The 26,415-nt window shown below is 35.1% G+C and overlaps 1 protein-coding gene across 1 annotated transcript in view; it reads right to left on the bottom strand.

Annotated features, from left to right (window-relative positions):
- The window catches only part of rabgap1l (RAB GTPase activating protein 1-like), a 115,836-nt gene that overhangs the window by 25,724 nt on the left and 63,697 nt on the right, over positions 1-26,415 (bottom strand). Inside the window, exons 14-18 of the mRNA XM_032571052.1 lie at positions 15,709-15,822; positions 9,528-9,602; positions 7,593-7,718; positions 5,949-6,092; positions 1,294-1,335 (exon numbers count right to left, since the gene is read on the bottom strand). Coding sequence (XP_032426943.1) covers positions 1,294-1,335; positions 5,949-6,092; positions 7,593-7,718; positions 9,528-9,602; positions 15,709-15,822 — 501 coding nt within the window. The remainder of the gene's footprint in view (positions 1-1,293; positions 1,336-5,948; positions 6,093-7,592; positions 7,719-9,527; positions 9,603-15,708; positions 15,823-26,415) is intronic.

The raw sequence follows: 26,415 nt of genomic DNA, 5'->3' as shown, positions 1-26,415 counted from the left end.
ATTTCTACCCACTGCTTTGAACGTGTAAATACATATTACTGTTGTTCTTTTTCTCACTTTTGTTTTAAATTAATTTTATCTGTATATAACTTTGTTTATTTTTTATTCCAATATGTTCAATAAGGTCAAACTCAAACTTATTCATGGGGCTGCTACCTTGGGTTGAATCCCCTAATAAAAGAGATTTCTGAAGTAGTACCAAATTTTAGACTAATACAGCTTTTGAAGATCTTTTAACTAAAACTGTTCAGCTAATCATTCGCTTTACCTATTTTTTGTTTTGAAACCGTCAACGAATGACTGAAGCCAAACATGCCCAATGTATGAAAGACCCACAGACATCCTAGTGTCTGAGATAAATTATTCTCTACACGGTGCAGCCACTAATTTAAGAAAATTTAAATTATGTCAGAAAACTTTTATCCTAAATCTGTTCAAAAGCAATGACACAGTGTCTTTGTTTTGGCAAGATCTTTTAAAATTGTAAACACAAAAAATACATTAATATGACACTAATGAAAAGTAAATGAGATGCAATTAGATTTGTAGTCTGTTTGTAGAAAATATATATTCATACCAAAATTTTCCAGTACTGAACGGAGACCTTAAAATCCAACTAAGTACATCTTTGTGTACCTTTACACCCCTACTGCAAACAAAGAACAGGAGGTCCCACGTATTTCTTTAAAAAACAGCAAAACATGGACTATAAATTACACAAAATACATTGAAATTCAGAAAGACATGACAATATGACATGAATGAAGCCACTACAACATTTTCTTCATTTAGAATTAAAGAATGAATAAATTTGTCTTATTTATTCTTTCAATATAAGAAGATGTTGGTGAAAGAAAATAATAACAACTAACAACAATTTATATCACTCTGATTAGCAACCAGATAAAATAGAAAGCTGCTTTTCTTTCTCTCTTCTTAATCATTTTGACATTTTATTCATGCCAAAGTGTGGAAAGGCATTCGATCTCCCGATGACTAGATGCAGTTCTTTTTATGTGCACTTGAGGGCGCTAAACGTTAGAAAATGATTTTAAACGATACCCACTGCTCCAGTGTTTGGTACAAATTTAGAGAAAAGAATGACGACGTTGGAAATCAAACTTTACAGTATTTTTGCAATATCAAGATTTTTGCAACACAAATAATGTATAAACAGTCAAATAAAGCTTGAATTAAAATAAAAGATGCTCAAATTTTACATAGAAGCCAATTGTATAGCTAGACATAATAAAAGATGTTAGAATTAAACAAATGTATGAATATATTACTAACCTTGAGCAAAGCCAGGGCCACATTGAAGATGATGCTCAGTCCCTTTAAGACACAGAGAAAGACGTAAGAAGAGGAGAAAAACAATATGGACAACTTTCCTGTTACTTTGCATAAAACAAAAACCAAACAAACAAACAAAAAACATTTTAGTAAACTTTAAGTTTCATTACCAGCTTAATTTTTTCTTTTCAAAACATGAATTCTCTAGATTCAATTTTAGCCCATTTTGAAAGTACAAATAAAAGAAATCCTTATAGAAACAAGATATTTCTATAGTGGTCCTGCTAAAGTATTTATACCTCTTGAAATATTTTATTTAGTTACATCTTACATAAATATTTCATTGCTTTCGAGAGGGGGTTGTAGGAGATTTGTGTGACAAGTCAACAGAAAGTATAGCATAATAGTGAATTGGAAGAAAAAATATGCACAGATTTCAATAGGTTTTACTCACAAAAACCTGCATTTGTGCTGTAACTTTTGTAGTAAATCTCAGCCTTGACTTTCCACAAAACATTTAAATCATTCTTAGATTATGTGAGTTTAGTCTGGTCAGTTCAGCCTCTTTTAATCTCCGATCAGAATGAGATGCTTTAAGGTGGTCTGTCACTTTAAATCCAAATTTACTGCTGCTGGCCACGCCCCCCCCATCTTAACGTTTACACTCACACGTGAAAATGGCTACAAACATATGCGCAATTATACAACCTTAAACCTTTGAAAAGCAGAAGTAAATCCTCCTGCACAACCAACAAAGATGCAGAAAGTGTTTTCTGGATGGTGAGTCAACAACACCATCAACAACACTAGTCTGGGTTGCTAGGCAACGGGTTGGGCTCAGCTGGGGTTTTCTGCTGATTACATTACATAATGATTACATTACATTCTGAAGGTTTTTGAAATGGCTCCTTTTTCAGACACCAAAAAACCTTTTTCAGACACCTTTTTCAGACCCAGTCAGTTTTTTATTGCCAAAAACCGACTGGAATTTTTTTTATTGCTTGGGCTGTCTTTAGAAGAAAAAATTTGAGGTTTGCATAATACGTGTCCTTTAAGATGAACTCAGGTATGACCTCCTTATTTGTTAAGATTCAAAATATTGTCTACATTCTGTTAAAAAGTACAGTGAACCCTTGTTTTTCGTGGGGGTTGCGTTCCGAAAAGAACCCGTGATAGGCGAAATCTGAGAAGTAGTTACCTTTATTTTTTACAATTATTATAAAGCATAGTTAAATACTCTACATTGAACCCAAAGAACAAAACCTGTTTTCAGGCCCATCATTTCATAAAAAAAAGCTTGTTTTAAAAACAAATATAACGCTGTCTTAGAAATAACTACAGTAAAATAATCATTTCAATCATCAATACGAAGTACAGTAGGACAAATTGTGACTCGCGTATTTCACTGTTCCTCTGACTGTGACGCTGCAGCCTGACTCCGCTCTATAGTGTCTTTTTCTTCTGAAGCCTGTGGTGCAGGTGTGTTTTTTCGAAAGAAGAACATAGTCATCGGTAGTTTTTCTGTTTTTCTTCTGGGTAAAAACTTTTACCAAAATTTGCCAAGCTGTATTACGTATATTTAAATACCGTAACCTTATTGGCACACAGGTAGAGAAGAAGCGCGGAGACTGTTTAGCCAATCAGGACGCAGAACATAATGCACTGTGAAAAAAAACTACACAAAAAAATCCGCGAAGCAGCGAGGCCGTGAAAGGTGAACCGCGTTATAGAGAGGGTTCACCATATTTCACAGCTTTCTTTCTTAGCTTTATGCCCATGGCCACTGTAAAAGCCTGCTTTTTGCTTTCCATTTTACTGTGACAGTTCTTTCAATTTTGACACAAAAAGAAAATGTAGAACCGATGCCAGCTCTGCATGGGAACACCACTCTCTTTGGTCTCTGGGACAACCAGTTCACATGGCAACATGGAGCTAAAAATATCCAGAGAACTCCAAAAATAACCGAAGAAAATGAAAAGAGGATGGGCTCTGCCTCCACACACCGATCTTTGTGGGCCTGAAGATGGTGCTACCATGCTGAGCCAAGATCAAAGGAGCGTGTGAGGGAAAGAAATACCAACTCATCCCAGCAAGAAAGAATCAGAGGAGATGAAAGCCAAATATTCAGAAAGGGGAGGAAACAGTATGGGTGTGTTAGGAAGTTTTCACAAATACTGAAGTGAGGTGAATTGTTCAGATCCAGCAAGGTCACTCTTTTAAAAAAAGACAAAATAAGTTTTGGCCCTGAGTTCTAGTTTGCAAATGAGAAAAAACTATCTAGATTGAGAAGTAAAAACAAAGGCTGAAGATTTTACATAACAAAACAGGCTTTCAAAATCAACTATGTTCAAGAAATTAGGTAAACAAGGTTGTGAATTAGATGGAACTGAGCATATACTGAGAAAATAAAGATAATCACTTAAATGTTTAAATTTAAACATTTAAAGAGGAGGGCTTCAGAGGGATGTGAGAGCTGAGGTTTTACTGGCATGTTTTCATCATGCAGCTCATTGGCTGAGAAAAAACAAGAAAACTTAATTTTTCTGCCTCAGGCTTACAGAAGGAAAGAGAGGGAGGGAGGACAGAAGAGGGACAGCAGGAAAGAGGAGGAACATATTTCATGTGGTTTGCTTATGCAAAGAAACTTTTCATAAAACCCCCAATAGGTTATAAGGATGGTTTTAGAATCACTTTCTACTCTAGAATAAATTTCTACTTATTCATTACAAGAAATATCAAAAAAACTGAATTTTTTCAAGCGTTCAATAACTCAAATCAAAAGTTTAAATACATTCATACACTAAGATTATTTTGCTTTTTAACAATTTTGGAGCCCCAGATTATGATTTAATGACTTTTAAAGCTTCTGATGAGGTTAATTCATGTCTCAAAATCCTTAAAGTGACCACCTTCATCTGGTCAAACAACTACGGGTCAGCATAAAAAGTATATGAATTCAAACTATCATAGCATTCAGGAAGAAGGTGAAGTTTTCAGCCTGCAAATTATTTGTACATTTTGGAAGAAAATGTAGAAATCAACCAAACAGCAGCATTATATTTTCTAAAAATGTTAGCTGAAGCTTGTGAGAGTGTCAATATCCACAGTGAATTGAGTTCTGTACTCATAAACATTTGATCAAAGTCATTCACAGTGTAAAAGGCAATTTTATCAAATACCAAGAAAATATAAACCTCTGAATTTGAGGAAAGTCTGAAACGATCCTGTCAAAGATTTTCTGGCATGCAGCAAATAGAAATCCTTTTGGCACCTAAAGTTTAATCCCTTATTCTGCCACACAGATAAAATAAAAAGTTTGTAAAAATCTGGTTTCAATTATTTATATATATATATATATATATGTATATATATATATATATATATATATATATATATATATACATACATACATACATTTTCTTACACCCTTGTCCCTAGTGGGGTCGGGAGGTGCTGGTGCCTCTCTCCAGCTAACGTTCCGGGTGAGGGGGGGGGCTCTAACTAATAATTAGATAAAATACTCCGTATCAACTTAAAAAACCCCTTTTTTTTGCTGTCAACGACTTTCCTGTTAGATGTATTAAAGCTGGTTTAAAATTAATGATTTTCTGGCACAAATCTCAGTTTGAAGCTCATAATTTTTAAATACGGTAGGCCAGTATGTTTGAAGGAGTCAAGATGAGGCTTTAAACCTTAAAACCCTCAGTATGGTGGTCAATCTGAGGGTCGACTTCATTCCAACAGGGCAGAGATCTCAGCACATCTTTACTTAAACACCCCAACCTTATTGAAAGTATGTTGACTATGCTTAAAGATCAGGTATTTCACATCAGAATTCCTTTTATGGTCATTGTGCACGAAGAACGCACAACTAAATTAAAAAAATAGCAACTCTCAAAGGCATGTCAAATAGTTGAATAAAATAATAATAAATAAGTATATCGCAAGAAATATAAAAATATAGTAGAAACACAGAGCAACTGGGATATTATGGAAAAACAAACATATTAATTAATTAATTTTGTAATTAATTATATTAAATTGGTAAATAATTTGCCAGGAACTCTAAAAATTTAAACTTCTGCAGTGGTGATATATAAAAAAATAAGTGGTAAAATATCAGGTCAGAACTGTCAGACGTTAAATATTTTGACAGAAATGTGTGGTTTCTTTTATAGTGAGGACGACTCATTTTTTATAAATAAAAGTAGGTGTATGTACAGTATAAATTTAAAGCTATCATTTTGATTGAATTTTAAAAAAAAATACAATAAATTAAAATTGTGCATCCAGTTCTAATTTGTTTTAGTTTTATCATCAGTCTAACTATTTTAATGAAAAGCTCCAAAAACATTAATATCAATGAGGAATGTATGTAAACTTCTGACCACAACTCTACTTGTGGCTGTAGGTTCAGATCAACCATTTTCCTCCACAATCATCTCTTTTTATTCCCATTTGTAATCTCTTTAGTCAATCCATAATGGCAGCTAACCCTCTAATGTCTGCCACTTTCCTTTCTTCCTATTAACCTTACCATTTCATCATTTCATGTTTCCAGATGGTTGAATTTCCCATTAAGCGATTCTATACATACAATGCAGACTAAATCCCTCTCACAATGCTACAAGTATACCACTTTGTGCTGCCTTTACCTCACAAAGCAGCAAGTCAGTGATGTGGAAAACCATGCAGAGGGGGAACTTGGCCGTAAAGAGGGTGAGGAACCACTGGGAGGCATACATGTGTGCCTCCAGGTTCAGCTCCTGGAAGTGGGCCCAAAGGTCTGGGAGCTGTTCCTGCAGGAGCAGAATGAAAAAAGGATAAGGAAAGTCTGTTGTGAGATAAAACAGCCCTCACAGCAATATAAAGCAAAGATGCAGTACTGCTCATGGCTTCTACTTTAAATTTCAGTGACATAACAATGAGCGTTTGCTCTGAAATGAAACCAAAATCATAGAGTAAGCTCTTTAAAAAAAGCATAACAGACTCTATGACCGGTACTGTACTCTAATAAAATGTTGATTTGAAAAAATTTAGAAAAGGGTTGACCATAAATCAGCAAACTTTTAAAATTTAGTCAGTAAGGAGTGTTTTACAATATTAGTAATCTGAGCAAAATTATCAATGTAATTTTTATTTACTTAAAAAAATTTGCCTGCAGAAATTCACCTTCAAAATTTTGGCTGCAAAAAGTCAACTGCAGAAATTTGCCTAAGAAAAAATTACCAAACACTAACATTATGTTACCATTTTAGCTAATAACAGCATATCGACAGCTGTGTGAATAGCAGGTGGTATTATCTAGCGATATCTACTAGCTAAGGTGCTATATTTAGCACCTAGCTACAGGCTAATATATTAGCCAATGTTAGCATAGCAGATAGAGTAAGCAGCTATTAGCAACCCCACCTTTGCATTTTTACCTTTTTGCATTTGGTATTTATGTCTATTGAGAGTCAATTAACATGTTAGCTAAATCTAAATGGAATATAATTTAACATAGTAGCATCTAGTCCTAGCATAGTAAAAAATGTTGACTGCTCAAAGTTACCATGCTAATTTTAGCACATTAACTAAGTTGGTATTTTTGTTAATGATAGCAGAAAAGCTCCTGCTAGCAGAACAGTGTTATGTACATTCACCTGACAAGCTTTGTGTGTTAATAACACAAAGGTGTTAATAAACATTTTAGTCTTTTATTTTTTCCTACTATCTATTTTCCTGGTTTCCTGGCGAGTTCCTTCAACAAGAGAGGACTATTACAGTTTTCCACATTTACTTTGCATTCTAAAGGAAATGTAAATTCTTTGTTCTATTTTAATTTAATACATAAACAATTTATGGTCAGATACAGTTAGAATACTGGACTGATGTTATAAAGTCTCCACAAAGCCTCCACGAGTGCTGTTTGCCACCTTTATGTCCATTTAGTAATGGCCTTATTCAGTTCAACAATAATTAGATTTTTTTAGTGACATCACAGATTTTCTGAGGCTTGATTTTCAACACACCTCTCCATATTCTTGTGACATTCAAGTATGTTTGGTGACCAGAGGAAAAAGTTGACAAGCAACAGATATGTGAGAAAATGCAACTGATGCAACACCCGGTAACACTTAAAAAAAAAGTTTAAATTAAACTCTGCAACAACATGTAAGACCAACATGTCCAACCCTAAAACATACATTTATAAAACTCTACAAATACTTCTAGTTAGGATTGTGTTTCCAAACATTATGTTGTATTTCATTTCACTGTGACTTGTCTTTTAAAACATATGGGACGGTTTCACCAACCTGCATTAGTTTCTCCAGCTGATAGAACTTGCAGTGAAGATCTTCAAAGTTGTTCTTGTACAGAGCTCTGAGTCCATATTCGTACATTATTTTCACCAAGACACAGAAGGCCTGCTCCTCAGGCATCTGAAAATCCATAGATAACATCATTAATTACACTAACAGATACCTTGAACGACAAAATGTTCATATGATGCTATAGGTGACATAACTTTAAAGATGACCTATTATGCTTCCCTGTTTAGGGTAGGTCTATGGTCTATACAAAACATATTCATTAATATAAATATATATATTTTTTTACACAAAATCATTTTTAGAAAATTATATTTTAGTCTGCTCAGCTTTGCCTATTTTGAAGTCCTTTGAGAACAAGCTGCTTTAGAGCCTCTTGTCACTTTAAACTGAACTAAGCTGCTGCTGGCCACACTGGCAAAATGGCTGCAAACAGATGCGCAATTATACAAACTTAAATCTTTGAAGAGCAAACATAGAGCCTCCTGCACAATCAACAAGAATGCAGCAAGTTGTTTCTGGATAGTAAGTCGACAACAAAACACTTGTCTCTTCCAGCAGGCATTGTACAGCGAATGCAGTGGTAAAGCCAGCTGGCTAAAACATGCTGGAGTTCAGCTGGGGTAGCTAGGTAACGGGCTGGGCTTTGCTGGGGTTGCTAGGTGATTTGTGACGTTACATTCCAGAGGTTCATTTTCAAGAAACCAAAAAACATTTGCTTATCGCCTGGACGCTTTTTAGAAGCAGTCTAAACCCAAATAGAAGTACAAAAATGTGCAAAATGTAAATTTTTGCCTTAAGCGATTTTATTATAAATAACTTCTCTTCATATTTCTGTGTTTGTTTGGGTACATAAGTATAAAGCTTATGAGAGAAAATGTAACACTGGGTCTTTGTGGATATTAATGGCTCCACACAAACACACACAGAGAGGGAGGAGATATTTAATCAGAGAGACAGTGTGTGTTTGGAGCTTAAAGCACTTCTGCAGGTAAAGTTGAACCCCAATAAATATTCCAGACACCTTGTCTATACACAACCAGTCAGCCTCCTTCTTTTACAGTGGCGTCCCTATTATCCCTTCTTCTCCTTTCTTCCTTTACTGCCTCTTCCTCCATAACTTCCTCTTCCTCCTCCACACCAATTCCTTCTGTCTCTTCATTTAATCTCAGATCCCTTCTTCATGACTCTCCTTCCTCATCCATCCTGACATCTCCCCTCCATCTCTCCGCTCTTTAACCTCCTCTGCCCTTGGTATTTGGACTTTGATCAAACTTCCTTCAGTCTCTCCTCCTTTTGGGACTTCCTCCATCATGTGTCACCTCTTCTATCTCTCCTCCATTTGTCTTTACAGACTTTCTCTCACAAAATTTCCTCTAGTTAAAATTTGTGCAATAGAAATAGGAAATAATAGTCACCCCTTGTGAAATATAACACTACATATACTGTCAGTGTCTTTGATTTCTACCATTTTTAAATGTAGTTATAAATGTTTACCCGACACTAATGACATTCATTTATGAACTTGATTTTATTCATAGTTTTGTCTTTGTCTCTTTTTTGAGTGTCAATAAATTTTCTTTGTTGAAATAAAGTGACAAATAGTATTCTTATTAAATTAGTCGCAATATAAGTAGTTCAAAGAAACATCCGAAAGAAAGAATAAATAAAATAACAACATAAAGATGCTTACAAACTACAAATGAACATAAAAGGTATTTAAGTGACAGAAATGCATGTGTTCAGATTTACAAAGAACTGGGTTGTTACAAGAAATGTCTCCTTTCTAGTCACAATTTTTAACATTTCTGTCAGTTTTCTAACATGGACATGAGATACCGCAAAAAAAAAAAAAAATATATATATATAAATAAATCATTAAGCTAATGAATGGAGATTTAATGAGTCAAATTTACTCACATGTAGAAGAAGAACGGCAGCCAGAAAAGACTGACCCTGACAGTAACCAATTTCCTCATCATAGACAGAATAAGCCTGCAAAAGAATAAAAAAAGTTAATGTGAGTTCATGTTTATCACCAACAAACTTTAAGTCAATGGCATTTTTAAGGTTAGTTACACCCGATGGATAACCCAAAGTTACTGGAGTGCAAGCTTTTTAGAATGAGAGACAAGTTGCAGATGTTAGCCGGCTGAATTCTTTAGTTCTTTCTTTTATACCCGAAAGCAAAACTAAATGATGAAAAGCTGTACTGTTTTTTTTTTTAAATCGAAAAATTCAATTGCTTAGGAAGAAAGGAGGGAAGCGCTGAGATGGTTTTAGGCAAAATAATGTGGGACTAAACTAATTTATCCAAAAATGTCCAAATTTGCACAGAAACATAAATATAGAACCATAAATAATCTATTTAAACTGTTATGAATTAGTTACAATTCATTAGTGAAGCTAAAATGAAAAATAGATGTCTTTGTATTCTGTGTGTTTCTCCTTTTGTAGAATGATTTATGTGCTCAAGACATTTACCAGCCTTCTTAAGAAAAATCCGAGGATCAGCAGCCATTCACATCTAGACTAATCGATCTTAAAAGCTTTGTGCCTCGCTACTCCTCCAGTGTATCGCTGTAATATAACTGTTGTAGTCAGAACATCAGTCAGAACATCAGAACAGAGTACATCTCCTGAGAGACAGCTTCTCCATAACACTTCAGTTTTACCAGAGGAGTTTCCTCGGAGGAACACCTCTCAGTCTCGTTTTTTTCTTCTGTGTTCGTGTCAACCTTGTTCAATGTCACTTTCTACAAGCCTTCGATTTTCTGTACGTAAAGCTGAGCCTCCAGTCTGCTAACATGGTTGCAACGTTCTGCAGCTAATTAAACAGATTTTTTTAAAAGATGACTGAAGCACTTTAGAGCGTATAAACTCTGAAAACAGGATTGGATTTTAGCCTACACTGCCTTTACTCAACCACTGTAAAGGCATCATATAGACTGTCCTTGCATTTCACCAAGTGACACAGGGTACAACTACAGTGTGCAACCTTGGGTTTGTGCCTGTTTCTCCAATAAATCAATGCAGTAAACTGCTGTAAAGGGGAGTGCTTATAAATGAGCCACAGACTAAAAAGTCTCAGAAAAGAGGGAACATGATATAAAATTCAGGCAAATCTGTTACATGTGTTTTTGTTAGATGAATCTGTGCTTCACTGCAACAGCTAAATGACTCCTGGGAACATTTTCAGATGGTTAAAACTTCCGTGTTTTTAGTGGCATTTTACAGTAAACTAGCAAAAAGAAGGAATAACTGTCAAGTGAAATAAAAAAACAGTTTGCAATGTTTTTATATAAATGATCAGAAAAGTGTGGCATGTACACATATATTCTGATTCCTTGTGTGAATCCCTTGCAGAAGCATCTTATGCTGCAATTTTGATTAATGCTCTCATTATGTTTTGTGTTAGTTTAGGTAAACAGTGATGTCTTGGTAGATTTGCAGCTGTGCCGATCTGTTTCCATTTAAATATTGACACTCAACTCTGCTTTAAACTTCTCCAAGATGATATTCTTGACCTACCTTGTTGGTTTTTAAGAAGCTATAGCTTCATTTATGATCTTTAATAATCATTTGAGGCCTTCACAGAGCACCTGCAATTAGATTAATAACAAAAAACTGACTGGACTCTATTTAATACCGTTTTACTTCCAATTTCCAACTATGCACTACCTTGTGTTGGTTTGTCACATAAAATCCATTCAACCTTGTTGTAGTACAACAACAAAATGTGAAAAGGTTAAATGAAATTGAATCGACACACCCAGAACATTAGCTGCTGAGGTGATGCTCACTCTTTTCCCTGGAAAGTGACTGTGAGTTAAACGATGGGCAGAAAGAAAAGTGCAGACAGGAACAGTCCCACTGCTGCTGTGCTCAGCTAATTTTGGTATTTTGATATGGAGGTAATGGAGAAGTCTTGTGGCGCTGTCTGCGGTGTAATCTAAAAGCTGACACACTTGATGGAGTGTGGCGTTCACACGTCCCCAACTCGGCTGGGAGAAGAGCACGCTGACAGATGGATGGGGGAGGTCCTGGTGGGTGAAATCTAAATTTGTTGGCCCGGGCAGATAATGGACTCAGAGGGGTGGATTATTGCAAAAAAAACGCCTAGTTTCTCAACTGTGGAAAAGACAGATTTTTCTATTCTTAGACGTAAAGCAAGCAACTGTAGAAATGTTTGCTGGTTCAAATGTCTTATTAATCCTTATGTAAAGTTCTGTAAGGATCTGTGGGGCTTTATTTGTTATAACTTCAGCAATATCATTTTTAAAGTTCTCAAGTACTGGGATACAAAGTAAAAGGAGAACAGTATTTGAAACTTCAACATGTTTTATAGTTGGTTTGTATGATAGAACAATACATTGTATAATTGTGAAGTGGAAGGAGAATAATGTGTAGTTTTCACCATTTATAGAAATAAAAAGTGTGGGATGGATATGTAATAAGGCTGGGCGATATTGCTTAAAAATATAATCTCAGATTTTTTCATACCAGATCCGATTTCCAATCTTAATTGATTAATTTTTTTGTTGCTCGCTGCCATTTCTAAAAAAAAATAAATACAAATGACAGAAACTATTTTCAAAAAGTGTTTTTTAATTCAATCATCCCTTCTCTACAGAGTATTAGGACCAAGCTACGAAAATTTTTGTTTAATTACGAGAATCTAGTCATAATAACTTGGGGTAATTCTACTAAGACATATACATCTCTGGAAAAATTTAGCCCTCTGCACTGAACCCCAGTGAAAACTCCTTGGCTATTCCACCAAATATTGATTTATGAATTCTTCCTGAGTTAAAACATTAATATTGTTGTTTCTAAATGAATATAAACTTTTCTTTGCATTATTTGAGGTCTGAAAGCTCTGCATCGGTTTTGTTATTTTGACCATTTCTCATTTTCTGCAAATAAATAAAAAATGTTTGCTTGGAATATAAGAGGCATGTTGTCAGTAGTTCATAGAATAAAAGAACAACGTTAATTTTACTCAAACATATACCTATAAAAATAAAATCAGAGAAACTGATAATTTTGTAATGGTCTCTTAATTTTTTCCAGAGCTGTATATTCTGCTGTCTGTAGTAACACTAACAATGTCTAGAAAAGTTCAAAATATGATAGAAAGATTTTGTTTTTCAATAAAAATAGAAAAGAGGTAAAGGTTTTATTTTCCAGCTTATTGCTGATGGAGAAAATCTTGTCTCAAGTAGGAGTGTTTCTGAAAAAAAGGATTTTAGAGACGCACCAAGTCCGCAGGTGACCTTCCCCAGAGAATAAAGGTTGGAAACGAAGCACTTCAGGCAGGAAACGGAAGAAGTTATAAAGATGACAATGAACTTTGTTCTGGATCCTCCATGCCTGTAAAGCCTGAAGATCCAACCAACCTTAACAGCTGAAAATCTACATGGATTTGCATACAAATGAAGGCTGGCACGACTCTGACCTAGTTGGGACCAGAGTGGATGTTAAACCTTCCTGACAGGTTCTCCTACAGCACTGACCAAACATGCTCTGTTTCTACTGTGCAACGAAAGCACAAACAGCGAAAGTTACAGTACACCACGTTAGACCAAAACTCGCTATTTTAAAACAACAGTTCATGGTTAACAAGCTCCTTTCTTTGGCATTTCAGCTTTTTGTCTAAATGAATATGAAGACCATATCAATTGAAAGCTAATCACATTTAAATAATAGATGACAGTTAACAGTTAACGTAATTTCACACAACAAATTAATGATGAATGTTTTTTGAAGGTAAATTTTGTTTAGAAAGACTTGATAATCCATATTATTTATGGTTTTGGTTGTGCTTGGATTTTATTACCGTTTTATTTATTCTTTCTATTTCGATATTTAAATTGTTTTCCAGTTTCAATGTGGAGTGTTATGTGCAAAATTCAAGTTTATTCGCCTCTGAGAGGATGAACTTACATCATTATCCCATTATCAACATATAAGTTGAAAATCGCCTCAAAGCAACAACATCATTGAAATAATTTCTGGGACAATTTATTATCCAGCAAAATTTGTTATTGTGACAATCTTATTTGGTATTAATTAAAAACTTCTATACTGAACTAGATTTACAACTCGTGATATAATAATATTCAAATTACTTAAGGATTAAAAAGTTTCTACTTGCTGATGACTAAACGCTCAACTGAATACAGATATAACAGAAACATTTTAAGTTTGTAAACTATTGCAAATTTCACAACAAATCTTATTTTATATTGCAGAATAATACAGAAAATATTATTCATTTATCATGTCATTTAACATGGTGAATGCTAATGCTGTTGTAACTGTTCTCAATTACTTTATAGTAAATGAGAGAAAAACAACTGTGACCGTTTCATTTTAGGCAGGATACTAAACTCCTAGTTTATTGGGTTCTTAAAAATTTAAGCAGGTTTTTTTCTTCTTTCTCTACACATAATCATCTCACTGTAAAGATATTAATTTGGATGTTTGGTTTATATATTTACGTCAGTGAGAGCATGATATGAACCATTCTGCGGCTCTTATTTCTAAATGTGACAAAAATGGTAGATATTTAGTGCAGCAACTTGACTGACTGGAGCAGCGGGGAGATAATGAAGTTTGTGACAGAAGAGCTGGAAATATATCCAAGATGTGCAGAACAGTTTATAAAAGCAGCACTGTGGTTAAAGCCACAGGCAGGGAGCAGAACTCACTTTGACACATTTCTATGGTGCTGACCTTGATTCTGTCTGAAAAAAAAAAGCGTATCTTCATAGAAAATTGCCTCAGCATGAGAAAACGCAGGTGGCCTTCTAGTTATAGAAGCGTCTTTCTTTATTTAATTTTGCAGAATTACATCAAAATGGAAGCAGATTTACAAAACTGTGAAGTAATTTTTAAAATTTGGAGGAGGGCAGCAATCACTTTACCTAGCTGATGACTCTTAGCATGTTAGCATGTCAGAAGCAACCATTAGGCTATCCTTTAAATTCTAAATATGGTGGGTGGGGATTCAGAGTCTGCTTGTCTTCTATTGGTCAACTTCAAGATCCAAAGTTGCTAATTTTGACAGGATTAGCCCTCCAATAGGAGAGAAGATGCCTCTGAATATCCGCTCATCAGTCTTGGTCCTTTGTCACTGTGCATCTTACAAAGAGTTAGAAAGAAAAACGAAACATGAGAAAAAATTCTCAAAATAATCGGACAAGGGAGAAAACTCAATGTATGCAGAAAAGCGGCAATAAAAATAATAAAAAATTCGGCAAGTAAAAACAGAATATGGAATGAAGAATAAATAAATGAATAAAAAAGGAAACTAATTAACAAAAGATAATATGAAATTCATACTGTTGAAAATGATAAGTTCTCATTTTTTGGATGCAATATTTGGCACATTACATTCTTTATCAAACTATATATTTATTAACCTGATTAATATTTTTTGTTAAAATTCATATTATTAATAAATAATATAAATAAAAAATAATTATTAATATTATTTGTTGCTAATTTTGGCAAAATCAGCACAATGACAGACTGACACAAATGTATCAGTAAAGACAAAAACAATGTAAATTATAAACTATAAACTAAAAATAATCACTTTCTCATCCATAAGCTTGATGAGACTTGGAGGACGCGAGGGTAAAAAAATGTTTTGCATTATACTGACAGGCAAATTTATGACATTTGATAATTAGTAACTCCTACAAACATAGAAACTTATCATTATCAAAAATATTGCCTTAAGGAAAGGTGAGCTAAACAAATAATATAGTCAAAAATTTACTTTTCTGATAAACAATATATAGAAGCCAACAAGTCGGTAGTTGTTGTCGCTCTTTTTTCTTCCGGGCAAAAATATTTGCCAAAATTTGCCAAGCTGTATTACGTATATTCAAATACTGTAACGTTATTGGCACACAGGTAGAAAAGAAGCGCGGAGACTGTTTAGCCAATCAGGACGAAGAACACAATGTACTGTGAGAAAAAAACTGCACAAAAAACTCCGCGAAGCAGCGAGGCCGTGAAAGGCGTTATAGCGAGGGTTCACTGTAATTGCATGTTTTTTCACAGCCTCTCTGTTAGGAACTGGGCTCACCTTGCAGATCTTGTAGAGTGAATCTTGTCCATCTCCATCAGATTCTTTGAAGTAGTCGTGTGCTGGAAAAGTGCGATGGATGTCACGGGTGATGACGCTCTCCTGTGCCGAGTCCTGCAACACAGAGGGTAAATATACTTTAGACAAAACCAACAGAGCTTAAATTTCTCCTTTTTAAAATTTTGATTTGGCAAGAATTGGCTATACGAAAAAACATTTGCTACATCCAGATCACTTTCAGTCCAGTTTTCTTCACAATACGATGAAATATAAACTGAATTATTACAGTATTATATGTTGCAATGTTTGACCTCATCTTCTGGTACTCTGCTGCTATTCCTCTCGCATGCACATTTATGCAAAATGTTGTACAATCTCTACAAAACATCTATCTTTTAATTCCATTTTTCCGTTTTTTTTTTTTTTTACTCTATTCAAATTTAGAAGTTTGAATACACCTTTACTATGTCACTATACATTAGAGGGACTTAGCAGCATCCAGATGATAACGTCAAGATTTTGTAAACTTCTGATTTAAGTTAATTCACAATATTTGCATCTTATAGCAACAGCTCAAACACACCATTAATTGTGTGACATCATGAATGTACAAAGAAATCAGCCAAGGTACCAAGACCTTCACCAGTCTGGTACAAAATGTTTTATCAAATACTGAAAAATGTATGTAAACATCTGACTTTGAAGAAATTTTAAAACTAAAATCTGTAAAAACTAAAAAGATTGCTCTCATTAGTTTGGCAATTAGGACATAGAAATTATTTAACTACCTTAAACAGGTAAATTGATGTCAGACAGAAATGTTTTTTTTTTATAGAGATTAATTTATCTGTCTTGTTATAGAGAAGCATCCTAAATGGTTCTGAGGATTGCAATTGTATGACCTTGTAAGAGTAAGAAAAAGCTGGCTGAGCCTTAAAAGACTCAATATCTGTTCGATCTTTACTCAGTTTAAAAAAAGTCTCCAAAATATATGGTTTAATTTAAAAATACATCTTTTTCACCATAACTGATATAAATTTTGACAAATATAAAGTCAAAATCTGAGAAAAGTTACCCCACTGCATGAGTTCATTGCTTCATAAGCATATAAAATCACTGGTAACACAATTGAGCACACATCATCTATCCAACTGCCAATACCACTGTTTTTGATTGACATAATTTCTTTAATTTAATTTTTTATGTTTAAGATTCAGAGTCTTTCCATGTATCTGCCATACTCCAACTAAAGGATTTAAAGCTGCTGGCACAGCTGTGTGTTCTGCTTTAATGAGATTTGTAGTGAAGAGGTGGCGCTTTGTTCTGTATATTATGTGTTGGAAATAGAAGAACATTACATTACAGCCAAAAAAAAGAATAAAGTACAACTATGACAGGTTTTTTTAGTCAATGTCACAATCAGATGGTAAAATAAATTTTCTAGATTTGGAGGATCTAAATTTCAACTTTGCTCATTTTTCTATAACAGGGCTAAATTTATGACAAGAAAAAATTTTAGTGGAAATTTATTAACAACTGTAAATTTTATAAAAATATTCAAACCATAAAGGGAAAAATATTTAGAGGTATTTCACCTTTGAAATAAAGATCAAGTTGCTGCCTTATGTTGGCATCATGTGCAGCCTTCAGAAACAATTTGTTGCAGATTTAAATATTTTCTTTCCAAAACATGGGAATTCTCCAGAGCTTTTTAAAATACACCATTTTGACAGGGGTGTGAATACCTTTGAGAGTGATTCTATGCTGTGATGCATAAATAACGATAATGATGCAACTTTGTTAGCTTAAATAACATACAGCTCATTTTTACTTTCTTACCTTGGCTTAACTATCCCATCATTTATTACGGCCGTTTTACCATGGCAACATTTGCAATACCATCCAGAATTTGTTTGACAGTTAAAGTTGTAAACACTTTGATTTAATAAAGCATGCATGCCTCTGCTAATTAACAGCCTCATTACTCAAAAAATACCAAAAAAATAAATAGGAGAGGACGTCCTCTAGCTCGCTAATCCCTTTCCTTTTCCTCTTTCATCCCTTCCTCCTCTCTGCAATTTCTGTCAGCATGGTCTTTTGTAGTGTTCAGTCCCCGGCCTTTTGTTACTTTTTCTTGCTTATCGGCTGCTTTTTCCACTTCCACTCTCCTCTATTTTCTACTTCATGTCCCACAGTGCCTTTGCTTCAGCTGCTTCATGTATTTTTTTTCTTTTCAGCTCGTATCTGTCCTCTTTCAGCATCCATGTGTCCTAAACGTTTGCAGCATTGCCTCTTATTTTCCAGACAGACAGCAAGTACACAATGCTTTCCAAGTTCCCTTTTATTACAAACTAACAAGGTTCTTCTTTCAGAGAGATGTCCCACATATGTTATGCACTAAATGAAACCTTGATGAGATGCAGACTGAGGATTAGGAATGGGGAATAGCAAATGTAAGCTACAGAATTAACTTGGGGAAAACTACAGCTGTTACTCTCACATCCTTCAAAGTTATTTTTGCATTATATTAGAAATAAATGCACCTTTCCTCTTTCATTGTGCTCTATTTGAATATTTATTGTATTGCAACTCACTTAGTCAGGATACCTTGCAAAAATATTACAATTTCTATAACTTTTCCACATTTTGTCACCCTATTAGCACAAACCTCCATGTAATTAAACGTTATTTGATGTGATAAGTTGTTAATATATTCTACAGATACAAATTTGTGTGGCATGAACTTACAATCTTCTCCATAAGTTATAGTTATGAAGAACCACATTTTGCTGCAATTACAGCTGAAAATATTTTGGGGTTTGTCTCACACAGCTACACACATTAAGAGACAGACGGTTTGCACAGGTGTTATTACTGACAAAATACAACAAAACCCAAGGTGTCCTAAGGTTTTCATAAACATTTAGTTTCTGTTTAATTTCATAGTAAATAGGAACATATCTACCACTTTTAGTTAAGTGCAGACTTTGGTGAATTCCAAATCTAACTAATTTAAATAATTTACTAAACTTGGCTCAATACAGCATGGAGTTTCAAAGAAAGAGTGACCTAAATCCTGCTTTTATTGCTGAGAATGGGCAAAAGTCTTTAAATTTTTTTTTTTCGATCAAGCCGAAATAATTTGCAAACTTCATGACTTTCTTTTAATTAAGCAGAAGCACAAAACTCTTTTTGCACTTTGGATTTCCAAAGATTTACACATCCTTTCATAGAAACTCTGTACATATTTCATGGTTAGTTTAGTTTTGAAAAAAAAATACTCAATAAAATTTTCCATGATTCTTGTTTTATAACATATGTTTTTTTTTGGCCCACGAGTAACTTGTGACTTGATAATTTTGGCCCAAGTGACAAAAAGTTTGGACACCCCTGAGGTAAACCACAGATCATACCAGAGACAACAGACCAGTTGACCACATTCTGTCAATATCCATGACTTATTCATGGAGTAAACGCCACACGGCAATATATTTCTGTCTTAACATTCAGGTCTTTTTTCTCCAGCTTATGCTTTGTTCTTTTTGTCATTCATTGCAAAACAAAAACAGTTTTAATGTTCAGTCAGGGGGATCTGATGACAGAAAAGAGAAGAGTCACTAATTGTCCTGCTGCAGTACATCAGGAACAAGCGAGCGGCTGCTGAAGTGAGGAGTCTGCTTTCGGCGCGCTGCTGTCTGAGGTGCTGGTGTGCTTCAGCCCCAAGGTGTCCTAAGGAAACCGCTGCCTCATTAGTTGCATCACTGCATTACACTGCCACAGCTTAGCTCCACCACGGTAAATAACAAAACAGAATTAATCAATTCTAGTTTTTGCATCATATAACCTAACAGCATTAGCACATCCCAAAATAGGCTCCATGGTTTTGGGCCACTTTTTCCGGCACTGAAAAGTAGAATATATTAGTTTATTAGCTGAGTTAATGAGGACAGAGCTACTTGTTCCTCCCAGTGCTACATTAATGGCCATCAAACCCCTACCGTCCATCCACACCAATAAACTTAACAAGCAGATGAGTGACCAGGCTGAGATATGCTAAGGTCACATTATTCACTATAATTTAATAACATAGGTTTAAATAGGTTTAAATGGGTCACTAAAAATATATTATTAAAGGATCATAAATAATATTGTAAATGCACAGGTGCACCTGAATGAATCAAAATGAGCATGATTAATTTGATTCAAAAATTTACAGTTCTACTTCAGAGGTGAATTACTTACTTTGCTTCCTTGAACAGGTTACCATAGGTATAGACCTATGGTAACCTGTTCAAGGATGCAAAACAGTCCCTCCCATTTTTTGCACAAATCATTTTTAGATAATGAGATTTTAGTCTGCCCAGTTTTGTCTGCTTTGAGTTCCTTTCAGAATGAAATACTTCAGAGCCTCCTATCACTTTAAATTCAATTAATCTGTTGCTGGCCACGCCCCCTAACTCAACATGTACACTTGCACGTGAAAATGGCTGCAAACAGATGCGCAATTATACAACGGTGCAGCTTTGAAAAGCAGAAGTAGAGCCTCCTGCACAACCAAGAAGAATGCAGAAAGTGGTTTATGGATGGTAAGTCAACAACCAAACCACTCATCTTTTCCAGCAGCCATTTTGCATTGCATACAGTGGTAAAACCAGCCGACCAAACATGCTGAATCTCAGCTTGTGTTGCTAGGCAACATGGAAGTGCCTGCTGATTTGTGGTGTTACACTCCAGAGGTTTTTGAAACAGCTCATTTTCCAGACGCCAAAAACCAGATGGCTTTTTTTCTTTTTAAGAAGCTCCAGAGAAGTACAAAACCATGTAAAATGTTAATTTTGCATAAGAAGTCTCCTTTAAGCAGATTTCTAACAAACTGGGAGTTGGAATAGTGAAGCAGTTTGTTTTGGTATTTCCACATCATGCCCTACACTCTGTTTCTGTTAAGTTTTAAACAGGTACTGGAGAAGTTAATGACAGAATGATAAAATACAAAACAGGAACTACTTTCAAACACAAGAAAGAATATTCCCTTAAAATGATTGTTCAGAGTAGCTGAGGCCTTGGAGTAATCACAGAAGGTACAGAGTATGATACTTTCAGGTCATCTTTTATAAAAAGCAAACTGATAGCTGTGTTACTGAGCATCAACACCATCAGTGTCACCATCAACCAGAGGCTTTTTCATTGAAATATCTAACCTGATCTGACAGAAATAAAATAAATAAAAGGCTGACAGAGTGATCCGGGAGGCTGTTAACAATTGTTTGCTCCTAGACGGGAGTAAGAGTAGGACAGCCGATCTGTAGATCTGATTAGAGAGGAGAGGAAGCGCCATGCTGGAATAAAAGACGAGGCTATTCTTAACTGTAAGTGATCCTCCAAAAGCCTCATAGTGTGGAAAACAGTGTGAGCATCTACTGAAATTTACACTGTAATTACCTTAAACACACAGTTGGATCATTGTAGGTCAGCAAAGAACAACATCTGTTAAATAGTTAATTTTATATTTTAAAAATGGAAGATCTTTAAAGTACACTTATGATTGAACTTTTCATTTCCAGTCATTTGAATATGTGTTTTCCTGACAAAAGAGGAACGATCAGTTATTACAGCTAGGTCAGGTTCAAAATCTGGGTGTGATGATGGATCTAACCATTCAGAAACGCATAAAGACAATAACAAAGACAGTCTTCTATCATCTGAGTACATTTCCAGGATTAAAAGACTCGTCTGTTATCTTTAGTCACACTGATCACAGAAAACAGTATCTTCACAGGTCTGCCTAAAAAAATTGATCAGACAGCTGCAGCTGATCCAGCTCCAGCTGATCCAGCTGACTAAAACCAGGAAGAGAGAGCACATCACTTCAGTTTTAATAAGAATATACTTTAAAATCACTAAATGTCTTAGCACTAAAATACATTAAAGATCTGTTATCTGGAACAGGAATACTCATTTATTAACCTTGTAGGACAGAAGGTGCTGTTATTATAGTACTGGTCTACCAAACTCCTCAGGATATTGGCAAATGTTACTCAAGTAACTAATTTTAACTTTAAAAACAGTGAGAGTATTACACCTTATCAATGTTTGCACACATACATGAAGATGTCCAGCATAGTCAGGCACCAAAGCATACATGGCAGCCATTCTTTATGTGAAGCAGCAACAAAACAAGCATTAACTTAACTATTGCTCACACCTGAATGCAAAAACAAAAAATAATAATCCCTTATAACAGACTGACATGCACATAAAAATTACCTTTTCAACCTCACAAAAATGAGCAAATACTCAAGGATGATATTGGTAATATAAAGGAATGAGAAAAGGAAAGGCAGGTTGTTCACATCAGCATTTTCAACCATCAACCTGAATTAATCACACAGTCAATTTGTGAGTCTGCATTTTAATATATTGTGTGTACCTGCTAAATGTATCCCTTGATGGCTTTTAAAGTGACTGATTGAAGGTAAAAGCCATGAATGAAGAGAAACAAATGAAGGCAACAGAGGAAGAGAAGCTGAGAAAGAAAGATAAAAGAGGGCAGTGAGTTATCTACACAGAGAGGAACAAGAGGTTTTCTCTAATTGTAGCCTGGGGGCTTGTTGGGCAGACAGTCCATTACTAAGATCTTGCCAACAGGTTACCTACTTAGCACATGGGTTTAAAAATAAAAACTGTTGATGTGTCCTAAGATGCAACTCCACCTCTGACAGCATTTCATTTAAGAGCAAGTTTAGGATCTACAGAGACAAAGTTTCACCATGCAGAGGAAACACTGGGTACTACAAACAAATGCTTTACATGCAGAAGAACTTTAGTGTTTTTTTTTTTTTTAACTAAATAAAGTGCTGTCCCCCCTTTAATGCCCTGTTAGATACTAATTCATACAAATTTTCTGTATTTAATTAAATTAATGAATGTTCTTATTTTCACTGTAATGAAAACATCACAACAAAACTTGAAACATCTGTCCTAAGAAGGCTTTCATCAGACTTACAGAAACATTTTCTCAAACACACAAGAATTAAATTTTTTTAAGCTTTTCAAAGACATTGTACAAAAGTACAAACTGTACACAGAACAGCAAAGACATGTTGGACAGGGAAAGTGCCACCAACAATAATCAGGCCTTTATGTAGCAACGAGTCCCATAAACGTTAAGTAGGGAATGGAGATGGCAACAAATCTGTTATGTTCACAAAGCAAATCTGATTTATTCATAGCAGTTTGAACGACCCGACCCCAATATTTTCTTCACCCCCAAATATCTGATTTCATCCATATGTGGTACTAAATCGAACTCGTCTCCAATAGTTTTCAAAGTTGCATCATAATTCTGCACCAGAAGAAGCCAGACGCGCTAATTCCGGACAGAAACAATGAGTGAAATAATTCTGAAAATTATGAAATTATAAAAAGAAGTCTGTGTCAGTGAAGTGGATCACACCAAATCTGTTTACGCTTCCAAACAGACTTCTCCTCAGTTCAAATCAATGCTCCATAAAATGCCATTGCTATTAGTTGTGCTTCTTTTGTCTCATGATCTTGTGACAACGCTGCTGAATAAATTCAAAATCCATCTATAGACGGCAGCATCCATTATTGCTTCTGTACATATTCTGCTGCTTTGTTACATCTACATTCTTCTGCGCATCACTTTGTGGCGTAAACCAGACATACAGAAGTCTGATTGCAATCACATCATACATTCTGGTATGATCAACTGTGCAACATAACTAAATAAATAAATAAACCTGTTTCAGAGAAAAAAAAATCCTTAAATAGAGAGAGGATAAACTTAGTGTGTGATCAGAATGTTTTCCTGCTACTATCAGAAATGAGAAAGGAGAAGAGATATACAAAGTGTCTAAAAAAATCAGGCATTAAACCTTTTGGAAGGCATACTGAAAGCACGTTAAATAAAAATGATATAATGTTGACGCACTAAAGGACATGGATGCTATAATGACACCATCTCTTTGCAGACACACCTGGCTCCAATAAAACCTCCTCGCTGCTGCTCATTTCTGTGGGTTGCAGTGAGATAATGTATTGGTGTGATATTCAGAGGACACAGCATGATAATTAAAAACTGGCTCCCCCAGAGACCTCTGTCCTTGGTCACAGGCGAAGAAGTTTCTGTAGGCTTCCCTGGAGGGTTAGCAGTGGGTGGTGCTGGTGTGCGAACAGCTGGCAAATCGCACATTCGTCTGTCTTGGTATCGCTGCAGTGGCATTTTAATTGTCTTGTTGCTTTTGCATTTCAAAAAAGGCAGGTTGGGGCTGCAGACACAATACTCAGACAGAAACTTAAAGGGCAAATTTCTCACTTTGCTTGCAGTGAAATCAGCGACAAGCAACCAGGAGAAAACATGACAACAGTGAATTAAAGGACTTTGATATGACGCTTATGCAGTTATGATTCAAGTATTTTTGCTAAACTTTCCCAAGATTAGATAAGCAGTGTTGAAGAATTAGTCACTTATTGTTCATTTCAATAAAATAATAAGCTGATTTAATAGAAGAAAACATCAACACTAAGAGCTCACTTATTAAAGTGATTCACATTTCTATTTAAGCAAATAAAAAATGACACGTACACATTTTGATGTCCCCTTTTTGAAATGTTACAACCACAAACTTATTATTATGCCATTATCAATTTATTATTTGAAAATGGTCTAAAATAACAATCTTACTGTTCATCGCAATAATTACTGGGACAATTAAAATTTTTTATTTGCTATATTTAGCCTTTATTTTACCAGGTAAGGTGATTGAGAACAAATTCTCATTTGTTAAAGTTGAGCATCATTATTTTATTGTAAGTGCTAAGTAAAAGTAATTTTTGCTTTATTTATTTTATATGGGTTTTTTTTATATTCTTTGTTTCGTTGTTATGTTGTACCTCCAAGTACATTGTACTTGTACAACATACTTGAACGTTGTACTTAAGTTACTCCACCATATTTAAGCAGCCTTTGTTCTTCGTATGCAGGTCAGTTTGTTTGAATTCAGTTATAGTTCAGTTGACCTCAGTTGAGTTGGGCACTAATCTGTGTTATTTATACTTTTATTTATAATTATTTACCAAACCCTTCAGGGTGTATTTACAGTGAGACGTCGTTCTATAAAGTACTGATTCCAGGAGGCTAGATGATGTCATACTTTTCAGATTTTTACTTCAACTGAAATTATGGAAAATTTACATCTTTCTCTTTCACTTAATAAGTATGCCCTACTTTGTGTTTTCTGTTACATAAAATCCTTGTGATTAAAACAACAAAGTGTAATCAATTTTAAGGGGTACAATTATTTGAGGAGAACAGAAGGATGTGACTCAGCGGGATGCTAAAATTAAAAGTAATAACCAAAACGCAAAGAGCGGGGTATTAGACATTTTAGAACATTCTGTCCCTTTCCTCTGCTTTTAGTGAGACAAAATTTAGTGCAGAAAATAGAAGGGATGGCCTCTTCTCACACAAACAGAAACTCATGCACAGAGAGGTCAGTGGATAAAGTGCAGCCGCCCTGCAGGTAGCTGACATATTCTGTGTGTTGTGCTTTTTACTGGAGGATAGGAGTTGCATCTGTGTTATGTGATGGCGGAGGGGCTCGGGGCATGAGAAAAGTGAAGTGGAGGGTCAGAAACATTGTCCTGCAGAGAACACAACAAAATCCTGTTTGTTTTTAACTGTTGGAATTATGGTGCCTGCAAGTGTCTGAATCTTTTTATTGTTTGTCTGAAATACAAAACCTTTCCTGAACCAACATGCTGACAGCACACACCAGCTCACGGCTGCAGACTTTCTTCTCATATATAGTTGAAACCAGAAGTTTACATACACCAAATGTCTGAATATAAATTAGACCAAACGTCTCAAAAATTATTTCTACTTGCTAAATGCAACAATAACGCGAGAAAGAATATCAGCTATAAGAAATTTATTTATTAAAGTCTTCAAGATCAGAAGATTACATGGAGAGTTATTACTATCTCTTTAAACATCATCATCTGAGGTAAACCCCAGATGATGATGTGATAGTTTTGGAGACGTCTGATAAGTTAACTGACACATTTGAATTAATTGGAGGCACATCTGTGGATGTATTTTAAGGCCATAATGATCATCGTTACATTTGGAGGAAAAATGGAAATGCTTGTACCATCCTGACTATGAAGTACGGGAATGGCAGTGTCTTGCTGTGGAGCTGTTTTGCTCCAGAAGGACTTTGTACACGTCATGAAATAGATGCCATCATGAGGAAGGACCATTACGCAGAAATACTGAAGCAACATCTAAAGACAGGAAGTAAAATCTTGGGTGCAGATTTGTCTTCTAAATTTAAAATAACACTCAGAATACAGACAAAGTGGTTTCAATGTGGCTTAAAGACAACAAAGTCTCTTTAAGTGGCCACCACAAAATCCTGATCACAATTCTATAGAGCACGTGTCAAATTCAAGGTCAGGGGGCCAAATCTGGCCCGATATAGCTTTTTATGTGGCCCTCTAGACTCCAGATTCCAAACTGCATCAATCAACCCCTTCAGGTTTTTTTGTTTCCGAAATCATGCAAAAATAGACAGATCCTTGCATTAACTGTGAGTTTAATGCAGATTTTCTGCCAAAATGGTCATAAACATGAGGTTTAAGCGACTGCTAACTCCCACCTGATGGGAAGTATTTCTTACTTCTGCT

This window comes from Xiphophorus hellerii, chromosome 9 (genome assembly GCF_003331165.1).
Source record: "Xiphophorus hellerii strain 12219 chromosome 9, Xiphophorus_hellerii-4.1, whole genome shotgun sequence".
Classification (NCBI taxonomy): domain Eukaryota; kingdom Metazoa; phylum Chordata; class Actinopteri; order Cyprinodontiformes; family Poeciliidae; genus Xiphophorus; species Xiphophorus hellerii.
This window is presented reverse-complemented; position numbering and strand designations above follow the sequence as displayed.